This window comes from Pholcus phalangioides, unplaced genomic scaffold, assembly GCF_987345545.1.
Source record: "Pholcus phalangioides strain wild (caught in Gottingen) unplaced genomic scaffold, Ppha-v1.0 ptg000022l_1, whole genome shotgun sequence".
In the NCBI taxonomy this organism is placed as follows: domain Eukaryota; kingdom Metazoa; phylum Arthropoda; class Arachnida; order Araneae; family Pholcidae; genus Pholcus; species Pholcus phalangioides.
Genome location: NW_028301615.1, coordinates 9,934,566 through 9,953,764, shown reverse-complemented (window position 1 = coordinate 9,953,764; position 19,199 = coordinate 9,934,566). Strand labels below are relative to the sequence as shown.

The 19,199-nt window shown below is 35.2% G+C and overlaps 1 protein-coding gene across 3 annotated transcripts in view; it reads right to left on the bottom strand.

Moving 5' to 3' along the window:
• The window catches only part of LOC149069445 (uncharacterized), a 57,958-nt gene that overhangs the window by 27,718 nt on the left and 11,041 nt on the right, over positions 1-19,199 (bottom strand). For all 3 annotated transcript variants that reach the window (XM_089249893.1, XM_089249895.1, XM_089249894.1), the window contains exons 3-4: positions 11,163-11,238; positions 4,061-4,139 (exon numbers count right to left, since the gene is read on the bottom strand). In XM_089249893.1, the coding sequence (XP_089106019.1) occupies positions 4,061-4,139; positions 11,163-11,238 (155 nt within the window). The remainder of the gene's footprint in view (positions 1-4,060; positions 4,140-11,162; positions 11,239-19,199) is intronic.

The window sequence follows — 19,199 nt, the reverse complement described above, 5'->3', positions numbered from 1 at the left end:
CTTCAGGAATATCCATGCAAATTTTCAAGTCATTCTGACCAGTACTTATTGTATAGTTTTGGAATCAAAACTCTTTTAATTATAATCACCCTGTATACAGCTGATTATATTTTTCATAAATCTGTTACTACTATACAGTAAAACCTTGATTAACTGGGCTTAACAGTGAAAGTATAAAAAAAAAAAGCTATTGAATATTAAGACTGGGAGATATACAGTAGATGTGCTACTTGTTGTGGGAAAGAAAATGAATATGTGTGTGAGGTAATGTAACTACTAGTACACTAGTCTTTGTCCTTTAAGGGCAGCTGGTGTCTATTGGATTATGGGACCATCTGCCCCTAGCATGATGGTGTCACTACTGTTGCTGCTTCTTAGTGAAAGGAAAAAGAAACCCTGTGAGATAATACACCACTACATTTAGATGTATGATGCAATCCTTATTCATGAATTTGCTATAGATATATAGAGCATCAGAATGTAGCAAAAGGTTGTAAGAATGAGAAATTTTGGCTTTTGTATATAACTTGAAATAACTAAGAAACTTCATATGAAAAAAAAATATATATATATATATATTCTGGCCACTTTTATGACTTTTTGAAAAAAATCCACTCATAAAATCTTATGTCATTTAAAGACATACCACCAGAATGTACCCCAAGGATATAAAATTTGGTAAAAATGAAAAATTTTGGCTAATAATGAATCAATATGATATTTTTCAAGGAAAAAATTATATTTAGGCCACTTTTATTTGATTTTTTGAAAAAAACCATTTGGTTTAAACCAAACAACCCTCTGCCCATTTCTATTGCCTGTACCATTTCCACAAGATATCTCTGATCTGCACTTAAATCACTGTTGTCACTATCCATTATCGGAAGGTTATTAGAGATTGGTTTAAATTTCACAATAGGTAATCTTTCACAATTTTCCAAACTTTTCCGATATCACCTTGAGGCCTGTGTGGATTGATGGAACATCCATCTAGATGCTTAACAAGATGCCTTAGAGATAACTCATTGAAGTAAAAAAGACAAATAAGCCATTGCAAGGGATGGCCTATTTCTTTCTCTATTAATCTGATAACACTATTTTTGTAACCAGTATTGGTAACAGTTCCGTCACATCTGTTCGCCATCAATTCTTTCCTATCAAAATCTTGCTTCATAAAGTCTAGGATTGATGACTTTATATCCCTTGCTCTACTGCTTTTTGGAGTTGTGTGACCAAGACAAATTAACCCGGTTTCCTGCAATATGGTTATGTGTTCTTCAGATATGGTCATGTGTTCTTCAGATATGGTCATGTGTTCTTCAGATATGGTCATGTGTTCTTCAGATATGGTCATGTGTTCTTCAGATATGGTCATGTGTTCTTCAGATATGGTTATGTGTTCTTCAGATATGGTTCTTCTATGGAAAGAATCACCTTCTTTGACATTAGTTAAGGTTTTGTCTTTTCGACCGTTATATTCCTCGCACATTTGTTCTAGGAATTTTATCTTGCAAAAGACCTCTCTGCGATGCTCTTTCATGCCTTATTTTCTTCCGGTCTATTGTCATATTTGGCTTCTCTTTCGTCAATAACCCAACATCTTCCAGCACAGTATTCGCAATAATTGCAGCTGATCGATCAGACACACCAGTTCTATCACAAGCAAGAGCAACATTTGGTAATTTAGTTCTTATCTGTGAGGATGATGGTAGAACTTCAAAGGCAAATGAAGTACTTGCTACAGCACCGATTGATGAACCAGCTTCAGTATTGGTAGATAGAAATGCTAACTTCAACAGTAAACTGTGTTTCGGCTTATATTTATTTATACAATAACGTTGGCGGAGGCCTAAACATGAGAATGGGGTTGATGACAGAAAAAAAGTTTTATATTTTTCGAAAATATAAATGCCGTGGGTGAATCAACGAAAGGGGAGGGGAGAGAGTTCCAGTTAGAAATGGTATGTGGAAAAAAGCTAAATTTAAAGCAGTCGGTGGAAGCGGAGATAGGGTTTATGAGCGGAGATAGGGCTGCTGGAGAGATATGTTGGCTTGGAAATAATACCGGTGGTATCAAAATTAAAAAGGCCATGGAGAATTTTAAAAAGCATGGTTAATCGAGAAAGAAGACGGTGAGTATTAAGAGGGAGAAGATTAAGTTCGGGTTTAAGTTCAGAGACAGACACATAGGAGGACCAACTGTCATAGATAAAATGGGCGTATTTATTTTGTATTGACTCCAGCTTCTCGATATTGCTAGCGGTGTAGGGGTCCCAAATTTCAGAGGCACAGGAGAGGACTGGAAAGATATAGGTTTGATCTTAAAAACAGAGAAGTCTAACATCATGAGTAGAGTGTTTTAGATTACGATGAAGGAAAAAGAGTTTATTGAGACATTTTTGACAGATATAATCAATGTGTTTATTCCAGCATAGGTCTGCGGAAATGATAATACCAAGGTATTTGTATTGAGAAACCTGGGATATGGATGAGTTATTGAAGGAGTATGAAAATTCGAAAGGTGAGGTCTTCCATGAAATCCTTATGAGAACCGTTTTAGAGATGTTGAGCATGGCTCTACATGGCATTTGCTTATTGTCATGAGGCTTATTCCGCTCTGTAGGAAAACAGTCATGCTGCTTTTCTTATCGGTGAGTGGACGGCGTGCCGCGCTGGATGAATTACGTTGCGCACAGCACAGGAAACCTGCTCCTAGGAAAACCCAGCTTTATTCTTCAACAACCCACATGTATATCAATACAGTACAATGTACAAAGTAATAAAACCAGTCCTTCAAGGTCGCGCGATCATGATGCATGGTAGGTAAAGATAGGGAAAAAAGTTGGAGAGGTTTTTCTCTCTACTTTTTTTCTTCTTAGAACTAGGAAAGAACGTGTCCTGGAAATGGCATCTCTGACGTGCCAATGTCTTGAACAAGTAACATTCATTAAATACCTTGGCGTTTATACTGACCAAAATTTGAGATGGAATTTGCATATTAAATACCTTCAAACTCAGCTCCATTTCATTTTATATAAGCTCTATCAGCTGAAACCATACATCAATAACCACTTTCTCATAACATTCTATTATTCAATGTTTCATTCATATTTAATGTATGGTCTCTCAATTTGGGGAGGAGATTATCTAACTAATATTAAGCCTATTATTTCTCTCCAAAAAAAAGCTATCAGATGCATCACTAATGATTATGTTATCCCACTATTTGATCAATTTCATCGATTAAAAATTCTCCCAGTGCATTACCACTACTTTTATAAATCCTTATTAATAATAAAAAAACACCAATACTCCTTACCTCTCACGTATCACGTACTTCTGCTTGTCTAAATGCCATCTTCTCACTGCCATTAGTTTATAAAAATATTCTTAAAAAGCACTTTTGCTTTCTGATTCCGAAATTCTATAATGATCTACCCAGAGAAATCACTGACACTACTGCATTTACTTCCTTTAAAAAATGCCTCAAACTTTACCTGCTCGAACTCTGCATTGAATCCCATTTATGATTACATCCTCTAACATTATGCTTAATAAAATCATATCTTTAAATCACCTTCCATAATCCTGTGCAAATTCATGTGCTGGCTCTATATTTATTATGTATATCATTAACATGTTATTCATATTTTTTTTCTTTTGTATTTGGGGTCAATATTAAGAATTCATGTTGATATTATTCATATGTAATTTTTATAGCACCTCCACCATTGCATGAGAATAGCATGAGAATATCCTTTGTTATTAATCTTTAACATATTTTATTTATTTTCTGTTAATTATACTATTTTTATTGGTAACTATCATCTTTTTGTATTGTTTTTTTTCCCCATCATATATCTGAAAATAATTCCACTGAACTATATTTTATAAACCTATTCATTGTAACAACCAGTATGGGACATTTCGTCTCCTTGGTTGCCAATAGTATCATGTAACATGTATTCACACAAATTGTAAAATAAATTTGAAATTGAAATTGAAAAAAAATTGAAATATTATAAAATACATTAAGTATAAAAAAAATTCAAATACTTACTAAAAACCCCACCTTCCAGATTTGACTTGAAATGTTCTAACCCAAGGTTAAATAATCGTATTCTACTCAAGGTATCATGCTGAAATTAAATTAATAAGAAATTAGAAGGCAATTATCTTAAAGATAACAAAGAATCATTACACAATTTTATAATGGATATATCTCTGCCCATCGTTGATCTTCAAATAAAACAGCAAAGCCTGTCAAATAATACCCTTACTTAGGTAAACTGAGTTACACAATTACATTATAGAAAAGTCCCAAATGTTTTCACATGAAAACTATCCTATGTTTTTTTAACAACCATTTTTGATGATGGGGGTCATTATAACAACCGTTTATAGCAGTTTCCCAAAGTGGACAATATTGCCCCTTGTAGGGGACAATAGAATAATCCAACGAGGGGGGGGGGGGGTAGAAGCTATGGGTTAACCCTTTCACTAAGGAAGGGTTGGATAATTTTTTAACCCTGTAACATTGCTTACATACGTTGTTGGTCGGTATGTTGAAGTATGTATAACTACTTAACGATTATCAGATGACAGCACAAACGTAGGACAAATACAACGCCACAACAGGCAAAATGTCCAACGAGGTGGCTGAGAAAAAGATGCCCATAAAAATATGGATGTCATATATTTCAAAAATACAGCAACCCAATTAAAAATGCAATTAACAAAAATTATAAACAATATATACACATGATAAAATATTATACAATGCCCATAGAGAATACTTATGGTTGTCTTATTATAAGTATGGATAGTTTTTCGATTTACCCCAACATGTTCATCGTATTTTTTTTTAAACGTGTCAATTGTCTTACAATTTACTACCTCCGAGGGTAAGCTATTCCATTTATTAACAACCCTATTAGAGAAAAATTCCCTGCAACACCATAACCCTGCATTGTCCCTCACCAATCGATACTGGTGTCCCCTTGTAAAAGCCAAGGGGTACTAAAAGTACCCCTAAAAGTACAAATGTACTAAAAGTTCATGGTCCATCCTATCCATCCCATTGAAAATTTTGAACACTTCGATCATATCTCCTCGACACCTGCGTTCATCCAATGTAAACATATTCAAAAAATGAAGTCTCTCTTCATAACTCAAGCCCTGTGTGCCAATAAGGACACGCGTAGCTCTTCTCTGCACCCCTTCAACCAAGTATATGTCCTGTAGGTATGGTCTCCAAAACCTTACAGCATACTCCAGTCCAGGACGAACTAAGCTCGAAAAAGCGGAAGAATGACTTTAGGAGAACGCGAAGAGACTTTTTTGAAAATGAGACCAAGCATTCTATTCGTTTTTTTTTACCACCGCTGAATAATGTTCAGAAAACCTAAGCCGCTCGTCAATGAGAATTCCCAAATCGGTTACCCTAGTTGCATCCGGGATAGTGACACCATTCAACTCATAAGAGAACCGTGGGCTATTCGAACCAAAATGAGCGACCATGCACTTATCAATGCTAAACCTTGTGCTCCATTCATTTGCCCATGCTGCAATCCTGTTTAGACTGGTCTGGAGCGACTCCCTATCGCTTTGATTCCCGATTACCCCCATTAACTTCACATCATCTGCGAATTTGCTAGTAATTCCATCGATACCCTGATCGAGTTTATTGATAAAAAGTGAAAAAGGTATGGGCCAAGGACACTTCCTTGAGGAACTCTACTTGTGATGTCTGTCCAACCAGAGAATTCCCCATTCCCCATACCTCGTTGTATATATATATATAAACTCAACTAGCTTTTTTTTTAATATATTAGGTAATTAATAAAATTCAGTTAGATCAGTGTTTCCCAAAGTGAGTGATATCACCCCCTGGTCCATATCCCTGGGGGCATAGAACCTACCGATCTAACGTAAGATCTCATGGGTTCACTTGAATTGGGAAGCAAGTTCGATGTTTGGCCTCTGTAAAAGTTTTTGCTGCATTACACTTCTGTGTAATGCAGCAAAAACTTTTACACTTACACTTACACTTACACTTAACATTACACTTCTGTGTAATGCAGTAAAGCCATGCTTTTACAAAATGTTCCCTAACAAATATAAAAAAAACAAATTATGGGTATTTTATGGTAAGTTAAATATTTATTATGGTTTTTTTTCATTTTTATTTTAAGCATATAGTGCTGACAAAACTTTCGATTACAAGGTTAATTAATTCATTATGTATTAAATAAATTTTTGGAAATTTTTTTTCAGCTTTAACTAGAACTAAAATAAACTATTAAAAAATTTACATGTTAATTATTTTATTTTTTGTGAAAGGGTTAATATAGGATCCTATGGGTTGACTTAAATCGAGGGCAATGAGGAAGAAAAATCTGAAGGGAGAGCAACTGAATTTTTTTTGGGAAACTATGGTCTACAGCAGTTTTCCACCCTTTTTGATGTTGCAGACTCCCTCTAGCAAAGGTCAATTTCGATACCGCTCCACCCCCACAAAATCAAAAATGTATTTTTTCTATAATTTGCATATCATAAAATATTGAAGTAATAAGTTGCTAGCCTCTGTCGAGGAACGTTTCTATTTGTCCCATTTAGAAGCATCTTAATGCGAGGGCTTTCACCATTCTCCCCTAGCTTAGATCAAAATTCATTCTAGCGTACTGTGAAAGAGTACGAATACCATCAGGACACCCTAACCTTGAGACCCAATCTTCTCAGGGCCGTCTTAAGAGCATCATGGGCTCCTGGGCTAAGTGATTTTTCTGAGGCCCTACCTTACAAATTCTAGAAAATTTCAACCGGATCTCATATTTGTGAGGCACCTCTTTTCCTGAGGCCCACCACGGGCCATACCCTGGTGGGTCCATGCGTTAAGACAGCACTGAAGCTTCTCCGTAGTGGCAATGCTCGTCAAAGGGATTACTGACCCAAATTTTCCTTCATGGCTATATTAAAAATTAAAATCAATTTTCTTATTTCTTGTTAAAGTTAAGATTTTAAGTTAAATTTCAAAAAAATAGAAAATTTTCTATTAACTAAATCATATCAGACATTTACCCAGCTCTGACAAGCATTTAAAGTAGCCTTTTATGTTTGGGCTTATTTGTTGTTAATATTCCTCACGAAATCAGACATTTTTTGGAATAGAATGCCATCACTGTGTTTCACTGTCATCGACATCCCTCTTCAGCTTTCTTTGTAGAAACTTATCCATGAAAAAATGTTATGAAGAAATTAGATAATTTATTAAACTTCTGCTCATTTGCTTTATATTTTTTTTCAATTCAGCAATCAAGACTATTTCGGTATAAGGGTCCAGCTGGGGGATTCAACTTGCAGATGTGCAGACAGGCAAACACAGCAAACTTTTTTAACAACTATCAACAACAAGGTTGCTTCAGTTCATTTAAAATTCAGCTCGATATTCATTCTTTGGAGATGCTGTCTTTGCGTGGCATCATTTTGCACTCGATAGGATAATAGAATTCAGAGAAATCTTCAATCAAAAACAAAAATACTTTTGAAAAACAGACTTCTGTAATATTTGGCAAGTACAGAATGTTCTACAATCGACTGACGGTTTCAAAACAGGAAAGCAAGGAAACAGTGACAGATATTAAAGTCATCCTTGTGGAGAATAAATGTGCAAAGTCAGAAATTCCGATATGTCATTCATGTTGCAAGATGTATAATTATTAAAATAAAAAAAAATTAACTTTTTATACGAACATCCTGAACATAAAAACCAAATAAGAAAGTTGTTACCCTGTCTCCGTTATTTTTTACTGATGCCAACAAAAAAAACACATTCCTGCAATATTCACACAGATATTTTAATTCAAAAATTGGAGGGAAGTTGGGAAAAAAGCAGTAAAAAAACTAATGATTCTTTCCCAACTTTTCTCTGATTTTTGAATTCAAATATCTCTGGGATTATTGCACTTAGAAATGTCTTTTTTTCTTTCTTTTTTTGCAGTACGAGAGACGGGGCAATAACTTGCTAATTGGATTTTTTGACACAGGGTGTCTGCATAAAAACTTAAATTTTTTTTATTTTAATAATTATGCATCCCCTTGCAACACGAATGACACATCTGATGTTCCTGACTTCGCACATTTTTATTGCACAAGAATGATTTTAATATCCGTCACCATTTTCTTACTATCCCATTTTGGAAATTGATTTCCATTTTTCAGTCGATTGTGGGAAAATATATATGTGTGTATATATATATATATGTGATGTTCTGAGAAAAACATCACTCGAAAATAGTGCAAAGTTTATTTCATTATTATCGCAGCAATAGCTCTCAATAAATTTACAAGGAACTTTTTAAAAACACACTAGCATACAAGTTGAATGCTCAGTAGGGTGGGTCGTGGTTCTATGTAAAAAAAATTTTTTTTAAATTTCTATCCGGCACAGCAAGAAAAGAGTGCCGAATGATGTCTTTAGCTCACATATTATTTTTTTTAAGAATGGGTTATCATCTTCTGTCCCCGAATTGACTTTGAAGAATACGTATTTTGAAAAAAAATTGATGATTACTTTATGATTAACTTTTATTGATGATTTTTCAAAGGTTTTTCTTAAAATAAATTTTTAAAGTGTGTCTATAAAACAAATACAAATCACATGAGTAACATTTATTTATTACAAGGAAAAAGTTTAAAAAAGTGGCATTATTATCATCATATTTCAAATAGCGCAAAAATCCTTCGAACTACTGAATTTCGGCAAAGCATTTCGAGACTTACTTACTAACCGAAACGACGACCCAGTCTATATACCGAAGAATTTCTAACCGATAGGTCACCGCCGAGGTAAAAGAGAGTATGACAGTGGATCAGATATATTCTACTTCTGGCAGTCAATGAGATCGATGTAAGATGATACATCAAATTTTACTACAGGAAGTTGCAACAGTCGGAGTCCATTTTTCTGAATGCAGCGGGCTGCTGGTTCACAGATGTGTGGTTCAGAGTTGGTCAGCATTGTGATCAATGAATTTTGAGGGTGTGTGAAGTAAGTGTTTCTTTGAGAATTACGGGATATATTTTACCTTTCAGTTCTGTGGGTAAATACCTAGTTGCAGTGATGAGCTTGATCAAGTGCCGTGTTCCATCTTTACAGGTGAGTTCCCCCCCCCCCCCCATATGAGTTTTCATAGAAAACCAAGTTGGAACATAAAACTTGATGACATACGTTGCTAGAATTATTAAATTTTCGGAAGGAGATTCCATGAAAACGTACAAATGTACAATTCGATTAGCACGAGTTAGCTATAGGGCATGAGATATTTTGCCTGGCAATTTGTTAATCATTTTGATCATTTTTGTCGCACCATGGTCATTTTTCTGCACACGAGGGCTAATTAGACCAGAACCTACAATTTATTGCAGATTCCGAATAGCAGGCTTGTTTTTTATACTCAACGAGAGGTTGGTGCGCTAGCCCCTCGATGGACGACTCCCTGCGGTAGCAATCTTTTTCTGCAGTCATGTCGCTGTTTTTGTTGTACCCCTGTGTTAAGAAAGTTTTCTGACAAGGATGAACCAGGTATCGAACTCGCGCCACCCCTAAACATTCTTTCGTTTTTAGGTGAGTATCTTATCGACCTGGGCTACCGCACCCCCTGGCGATTTGTTTGCTAAATCCTTAGGCCTTTTGAAACTGCTGAGACGTTTCTGTACAAATATGTTTGGTCTGCGCTAATACCTTAAATAGAAAACTTGGATAACTGTTGAAATAACTTTAAACGAAGCACAACTTTTTTTTCACATATTTCTATATCTTTGCCAATTCTCCCTGAAAATGTTTTGGGTCCTGTTGTGCTGCCATCAATATGTAGAAACAAGTGTCGGAAGGGTAATTTGTTCATATGCAGTAAATAGATAATCCACTGTAACGGCTTATCTAACTTTTTTTCAAGCAGACGTATGACACCACCTCCATATTTACCAACGTTCACATTAGTTCCACGACACACCCAACTACCACTGAAAACTCCATAGATATTTCTGATTCCAAGAAGAAATCGAAGATTGCTTGTTCTGTGCATTCAGATGTGTCAGAAGCTGGTGCTTCAACAATGTTTCCATTATCAGTGGAATATGCTCCTCAAGAATGCTCTGTCTATACATTTTTCTGTTTTAAACTTCCATCTGTCGAAGTATGAAGCAGTTATTTGTAGAACTTTGGTTGCTTGTTGGTCGATTAGGAAGCTTTTCTCTCTGACAGATATTTTTTGTATTTGGGGCAAATGCACTCTTCGATGTTCTTAAACTAGCAGGATGGAAATAAATGTCAAACAATAATTTAGGGGCGAAACTCTTCTAATCGCTTCTTTGGTATTTTAGGGTGTGATTTTAAAGGATTTTTGTATTTCATACATGATATGCATTTCACTTGTTTGTGTCGGACAGAAGGAATGTGGAAGCTCTTGACCCATATTTCTTCGATTTTTGCCACAGCAATGTCCTCTAGTTCTTTATACGTGGGCTCTTTATTAGTTTCGTTATCACGTTTTATCTTATGACGGTTTCACTCATAGAATTTCATAACATCTTCGTAGGTTGGTAATATATGGTAATTTAATGTCACTTGAATCACGAAATAACAAGCATTTCCACTTGGAACGAGTATGATCCATGATGAAAATGGCACAAGCGAGCGCAACACAACCTCGCCTTATTTCAGCCGGAGTTATACTGAGGAAACATGGGAGCCGCATGAGCATGCGCAGTGTCTTCCTAGACTATCCCCACTCTACCCACCCATCCACCCCTCACAACATGACGAATTGTCTATGTTTGTAGAAAGTAACGTAATTGGTTGAAACCCTAACTGAAACCTACCTTGAAAAAAAAATTCAAAAAAATTGAAAAAATCAATATCAATCCGGAGGCAGTTACACTAATCAGAATGTAAAAAAAAAAAATCACATGTGTTACTTTGAGACCATTTAGCCCCTTAAAAATTTGAATTTTATTTTTTTGACCCACCCTAATGCAGTCTATTTATAGCAAGAAACAAAAAATTTGACCCACACCATATATAACTAGTATTTAAATAGCAATGCATCTCAGAACTATTTCCAGAAGAAAATGAAACGGTTTATGCAGCACAAAATACTAACCACAGATTCCTTATCTTCACCTGGTACATACATAGATAATGTCATCAGTTGTTCTCTAGTATTGTGATATCTTGCCCTGAAAATATAAAGAAAATAATAACTGAATTAAACTAAATTTAAAATTTTCAGTTGGTACAAACAAAAAATATCACTCGAGATTTACAACTCATTGCACTTAAGTTATCCCTAAGTAATGCAACTGGCTACATACAGTAAAACCCCTCTTAATGGACACCCTTTAGATACGGTCACCGCTCCTTTATGGCCAAGTGATATTTTCCCCTTTAGCGGGACAAAAAATTTGTCCTTAAAGGTATAATAAAAGTATGCATTTCAAATCCCTGATTTATGGCCACCCCTCTTTTAAGGACAAATTTTTTTTTGTCTGGCCATAGACCGCAAAAGAACATATACAACGAGTAACTTCCAGCCCCCCCCCCCCCAACAATGTTTTCATGTCTGTGCTTCTGGCTGGGTCTTTTCTTAGCAGTCTTGAAAATTGTTATCTTTGTTTGTCACTTTCTCAATAGAACAACTTACTGCCCAGTCTTATGCTATTGATTTCATTTGTTGTTGGATGTTTGTGTGAAATAGTCTATACTAGAGATGTGAGGTGAGAATATTCTCGGAGAACGAGAATATTATGAGAATATTCTCCTGGATGTAAAATTTGGAGAATAATCAAGAATATTCATTTCTCTTTTAAATAATATAAATTTTTTTACTAATTTTGTTTATATTGTGAAATATAAATCAATCTGAAACATTTACAACAAAACAATTTTTGGTATAATCACCCCTCAATGACAAGTTTTAGTTCCAGGTCATGACGAGAGGTTTTAAAAGTTTGGTTACAAAGATTTTAGAAACCTTTACATTAAAACCTTAAAAAATTATTTCAAAATTAGATAAATTTTCAGAAATAAGTTCACAACAAAAGAAATTAAATCAAAGTTGATTGGTAAAAGAAGCTATTCTTATATAATCACCTTCATTCTAAGATACAGAACTGTTGTTTTCTTCAATGCACATACACTTAAATTCTGTATCACTCACATTTCTTTAAAAGTTGTGCAATTCAGCCCCGTTCGCTTAATTTTCTTGCTTTCAAACTTTAATATTGTGGTTTACAAACTCCAATATACCCATCTTCTTGACGGGAAGAGAGATGGGGACAGAGAATATTCGTGTGAATATTCTCTCAAAGGACTACAGTAGACTCTGTAACTCAATACCCCAAAAGTATAGACAAACATGGCGACTTAAGCGGATGTCGAGTTAACAGGGTTTCACTCTAAATTTTTGTCGGATCGTTTTTGTGTACTTAATTATATACATTCTAACAATTGTATTAAATAAAATGCTAATTCTCATTAATTTTAATTCAGGGTTGTTTCAAAATAGAATCAAAACGTATAAAAAAAATTTACTTCATGAAAAATAATCAAGTACATTTGCTTGTTTTTCTTTCCGAAGAGAAAACAAAAAATTTTTTACACTATTCAGTTTATACCGCGATTGTTCGGTTCTTTCCTGACTGCTTAGGAAGTGATGTTTTTAGTGCATCATGGAGAGATGGTGCAGATACTTCTTCATCTAAATATTCTGTGTGTGTGTGATTCTATTTCTTCGAAACATGAAGCACTTGCTTTGGGTGATTGATATTCTAGGATATCGTCATCTGCTAAAAGTCCTGAAGTTACAAGATCAGAGTCAATACTCACAAATTCATCGTCGATACAATCACCCATAGTGCTATTTATGCTTTCTCCACACTTAATCTGGGAGGAATTTTCAGAGAAATAATCGTTTTCCAAAGACTCAGAACAAAAACTAACATGATGGAAGCAGTTCCGAATCGTGGCACTCATGCTGAGTTCCATGCAGAATCAATCATTTCAACTGAACCAAATAGAAGTTTTAGTGTCAATTCTAACAACCACAAATTTTTTGTCTGTAATTTTCTGTAAAAAGTTTTCATATGTAGGATAATCCCTAATTTCTTTGATTGAGACTTTTTGCGGAATCTTCTGCTTTCTCTTGAATTATTGATCCTGATAATGGGATTGAGTGAGACTGGGGATTTGAACCACACAAGAGTTGCTTCCTCTACATCGCTGAATTCTGATTTCTTATAAGTTTTCTGCTTGGTTCATGATTCAAATGCTGAAAAAAAAATTTCCCTCATTTTTAGCAAATGTTGAAATGGATTCCGTGCAACTCCATATTCTTTGGCGAGTTCACTCTGAGTTTTTCCCAATTCTAGTTTTTTGAAAACTTCAACTTTTGATTTTAAAGTATGAAGTTCGCGTGGAGCCATTGCATTCATGTGTTATAGGTTGAAATATCACGGATGTGCCAATGTTATAATTAAATTTTTACGGTTATGAATAATCACGGCACCAATGTGACGGTGATTGTTTTTCACGGCACCAATGTTCTGATGGTGCAAATGTTTAGTCTCACCACTCTTAATTTTAAAATGAAAATGAAATTCACTTTTCGAAAAAAAACATCAATTATGTTGTGGTGAAAAGTTGTTACTGAGTACTGTTTAAGCTGACAGTACCCCAAGAAAGAAAACTTTTGGCCTGGTGATCATATTAGTGGGGTACCATTTTTGAGTTGTTACCGTATCCGCAACAACCCTTTGTGTGTCGGTGAGTAATTCTCCTGAATAAATATGTACTAGAGCAATTAACCCAAACTTTAACCCAAAGCTTTAACAAAGCTATAAAATAAGCTTTAACCCAAACAATTAAGTCACAAAGAAAAAGGAATATGTCCACACACAGAGGTCTAAATGCACATTAGGTTCTTTAATTCTTAATTCATATAACCAAAAACAAAATACCCAAAAAAAAAAAGATGCTGAAATACCTTACTTTACTTATCAAAAATTAAAAATTATTTGGGTGCGAAACAAAAAAATACTAAACATCGCTGCAGTTTGGTTTTGCCCAACCACTCAACAAAATTTGAAAGAGAAAATTTACTCACTATCTCCCATATTAACGTCACTTCATTCTTGACAACCGGATTTCGATGAACAGTTCCCTTTAACTTGAACACTCAGTACGGACAGTTCATTATTTCATGTCATCCTTAGACGGGCGAATTGAACGATTAATGTCCTCTGTATCTGCTGAAGCGATGGCCCGTGCACATTCGTTACGATGTCGGAGCATCAAAGTTCTCCATCTGTACTACCACTCACGGTAGTGTGGACATGGATGACGTAGCATCCTTAAATTGGACTGCAAGAGAAAGCTGCTGGGCTTCATCTTATATGACTTAGCTGCTCCTGGGTTCCTTGCATTTAGTACGAAGGTGTAACAGCCGGTGAACCTTCCTCGTGGATCAGTTGGGAGCAACTGATATTACGAAATGACTCTTCATACTGTTTTTTTTTTATAGCTGTTTTTCTTGAACTTACATCTGCAAGTAAAATGTTAAGACTTTTGGCAGTTCTAAATTAAATGTGGTTTGAGTGACTTGACTTGGGATTTGAGTTTCAGGGGATCTTCAAGTTTCGTGGGGGGGGGGGGGTGGGGGGGGGGGATTCTTCAACGGCGGGACAGCTCTTTCTCATACAACTGGTCCCGATGAACTGCACGCCTCCAAAGTTTTTCAGTGATAATATGTAAATTGAGTGATGGGCGGGGCTTGAGAAAACGCACCCTCTAATTCGTCGCGCAAACTGCGTCATCCAAAATTTTACCCAATTGCATCACGAGGCGCCAACACAAACATGAAACCAAAAGAAAAACATCTTCAGTCATCAACACATGACTATTCTAGGTTGAAAATATGCCAGGCTTCTTTGTCAAAAGGGGGGGAAAGTGTCCTACTTTTCCCACCGTGACATCACAGACGGTTTAAGAAAAAAAATTTTACCGCAGGAAAAATTTTTAGAGAAAACACTCCATAAAAAAAAAACAGATGTCAAGATCCACTCTCAATGATGTTACACAGTACTTGATGAAAAGAAAGAAAATGATTGAGTGATTTAGTTCCCTGGCAGTTCAAAGTGTTTCAAAAGAAGAACAATCGCAACAGTTACCATGACACATCTGATATTTGGGGACAAAGAAATGAAGACAATGTCTACACAGACGAACAAAATACAAAGTGTGTCACCTGAGTTATTCCAGTGTTTTACCTCTATACTGCTTCTCATACGATCGAAATATGACTTCGATTCAACGAATTTGTCCATGCTTCGGACTCTACACACGCATCATGAAAACGATACCAACACACCATGAAAATGAAACTAACGTAAAAGAAAGGACAATATCAATGAAAACGAAACTACTACATCTCAAGGTACAAACATTGAAATCATCAATACACAACAGTGATCTGGTGTTTCACAGATACAACAAAAGAGATCTGGTGTTTCACAGATACAACAAAAGAGATCTGGTGTTTCACAGATACAACAAAAGAGATCTGGTGTTTCACAGATACAACAAAAGAGATCTGGTGTTTCACAGATACAACAAACGAGATCTGGTGTGATACAACAAACGAACAAAATCTTTAAATCTACAAACCGACTTCTTCTGAGATTCATTTGATTGTCCTCAATCATACTCGATACACTAGCATATGTTTACGTGTCATCACAAAATTCTTTTTTTTTCCTGGAATACTCAAGCAACAACACATATGATTAATATTCGATTGCTGACATTATAAACAAATGATATTTGTTATACAAACAAAATAAACATGTATGTTACATTGTGACAAATTATACATTTGTGAGTCAATTTCCCCTTCCATTTTGTCTCAGTGGTCAGGCAAATGCAAATTGTTACATTGACAATTTTATGATATGATATACACAGAATGAAGAAAATTTTTTTTTCAATGTCAGTCTTTAAGGGATGCTGTGACTCGGTGAACTGGTTGAAATTGATTATGGTTACCATGGTCGCAGCATCAGCTTATGATACAACAGAGCAAATTAGAGTTGCGACAAACATTTAATTCTTATACAACACTTCAATGATTTGTATTCTCATTACGACATTTGTCATGTCTAGACATGCCGTTTCATGATATACAAACGATCAATGAATGTTCATGTTACATGAAAGTTTGTACTAGAGAGTGAGAGTTCGGATTGACCACACGTCCATTTGACAGGACAAGGGAAAAAATTTTACTTCATCTATCCTTATGAAGGATTTGACTCAAATTTTTTTTTTTTTTCATTTTATACACAGACTTTATGGTCTTTTTCCATTTTGAAAAGGTATAATCGGGCAACATTATCCTCCAAAGAGACACAGCACTTACATTGCTTTTTGTGTACGAAAGAAAAAGAATACTGAGCGAATATTCATGAGACCAACCCTGAGCATACATTGGCAAATTCTGTTTTTCGATTATACACACACACAAAAGAGAAAAAAAATTGCATGGAATTCTTACAATCACACATCATGCCTAGTGTGAACATGAAAACTACGGAGAACATAGAGGTGTTCACTCTTCTGGTAACAGATTTTTTTTTTGCGAAGCCACCTTCCCTGCACACTTCTGTAGCACAATGTTTTTTCTGTGGTGCATTCCACCCTGCCAATGCAACGAAATAACTCACGAGCTGAGGGTTCAGCTGTGCCAGAAAATATGGGCAAATTATTATATGCACCCATCAAAATAGGCCACAGGGTTTGTGGATCCTGTGCTTGTGCCATAGTCACTGTGTGTATGTGTCTGTTTACCAAAGGGTAAAGAATGAGCAGTAGAACCAAAACAATTATTTGTGCATCAAATGAGAGGTCACCCCTAAAGAATTCGATCAACATAACCTGTACATATGAATATATACACTATGTACTTAAATTATATCCACTTTATACCAACATGAAATTTTTCAATCGTAGGCACACCAAATATTCACATATTTCATAGCTAACCTCCACAATAAAATTTCTGTGTGTGTGACATTTAATTAGTATTTTACTTGACAAGAGAGCAGAATATTTTATATTTTCATGCAACACAAATGCATTTCTTAGAATAGCTTCAGGAGAAAAGATAATTACTCAGATTCGAGTTGCTCACGGCACCAATGTTATAGTGCAAAACAAAAAAAATTATGTTATCGCTATAGTTTGGTTTTGCCCAACCACTCCAACAAAATTTGAAAGAGAGAATTTACTCACTATCTCCCATATTAACGTCACTTCATTCTTGACAACCGGATTTCGAAGAACAGTTCCCTTTAACTTGAACACTCAGTACGGACAGTTCATTATTTCATGTCATCCTTAGACGGGCGAATTGAACGATTAATGTCCTCTGTATCTGCTGAAGCGATGGCCCGTGCACATTCGTTACGATGTCGGAGCATCAAAGTTCTCCATCTGTACTACCACTCAGGGTAGTGTGGACATGGATGACGTAGCATCCTTAAATTGGACTGCAAGAGACAGCTGCTGGGCTTCATCTTATATGACTTAGCTGCTCCTGGGTTCCTTGCATTTAGTACGAAGGTGTAACAGCCGGTGAACCTTCCTCCTGGATCACGAATGATATTACGAAATGACTCTTCATGCTGTTTTTTTTTTATAGTTGTTTTTCTTGAACTTACATCTTCAAGTAAAATGTTACGACTTTTAGCAGTTCTAAATTGAATGTGGTTTGAGTGACTTGACTTGGGATTTGAGTTTCAGGGGATCATCAAGTTTCGTGGTGGGGGGGGGGGGAGGAAGAATTCTTCAACGGCGGGACCGCTCTTTCTCATGCAACTGGTCCCGATCACAGAGTAATAATACTATAGAGTGCGCGCGAGGGGTTACAATGTGAAGCAAAGATCCGGAGTCACGTGACTCCAGTCGAAAGGCTGGTCAGGGAATCTCGCTGGCAATGCTTTCCTTATGGCTACTCGTATGACGATCTACACGCGCTGTCGTATTTTTGATTAGAATGGCCAACACTTGCGCAGCTTTCGGATGTTCTGAGCGGTTTAGGAAAGGGGGACCAGTATCCTTTCACAAGGGAATACTTTTTTGCTTATTCCCCTTCTTATAAATTAAAAATTGGAATATTAAATTGACGATGCAATGGATTTCTGACGTAATCTCAGTTTTTAACGACTCCATTTTTGATTTAATTCAATTAAAGTTCCAAGTTTTGGTAAAATTCAAATGTCATGAATCATTATTAAATGTTTTAATAGAATTTTTGGCAATAAATGATTGAAATTGTGAGTTTTATGAAGTTTTAACTGAAATATACGTCTCCGCAAGATTTGGCGAGCTAGTGAGTTCATTCGACTTTTGCTCAACTTGGAAGAAAATATGCTTTTCAGGAGGAGAAATTTATGAGAAATATTCTATTTAAATAGAATGTGAGGAAAACTCCCCCCCCCCCTATACAATTGCAGTTTTGCATAAAAATGCATAACAACCTCTAAAAATATTAGTATAATTCAGTATCATATTAGTATCATTCTAAAAACGATTTAATACCTTAAATTAAGATTAACATATGCATACTTTTGGAGCGAAGAGATTACATATGACATATATATATATATATGTAACATGTGTAAATATTATATTATATATATGAAATATTATATCCTAAAATATTATATATATATATATATATACATACACACTTTAAATTATTACATATATACTCTACATGGAATTTTAATTCTTATAATTTAGAGAAATTGATGATGAGATTCTGTAATTTTCTTGAGTAAAATCTATTTTAATCCTGAAATATTATGTAAGTGTTTACAGTTTTGTGTGATGAGGTTATAAAAGGTTTTTCAGGAATGTTAGAAATGAAACTTTTTCTTATTGTTTGAATATTATTTCATGACTGAATATGGTATGAGTGTGAATGTGTTACATTACATAACATAATATGATGCATTATAATTAATTATACATTAATTATGAGTATATAGAGTAATTGTAATGTTCTGGAAAGATATATTTTTGTTTTAATAACCCCTCGTATAAATAAATTTTCGAAATTAAAAGCGACAAAGTGAATGAAGAG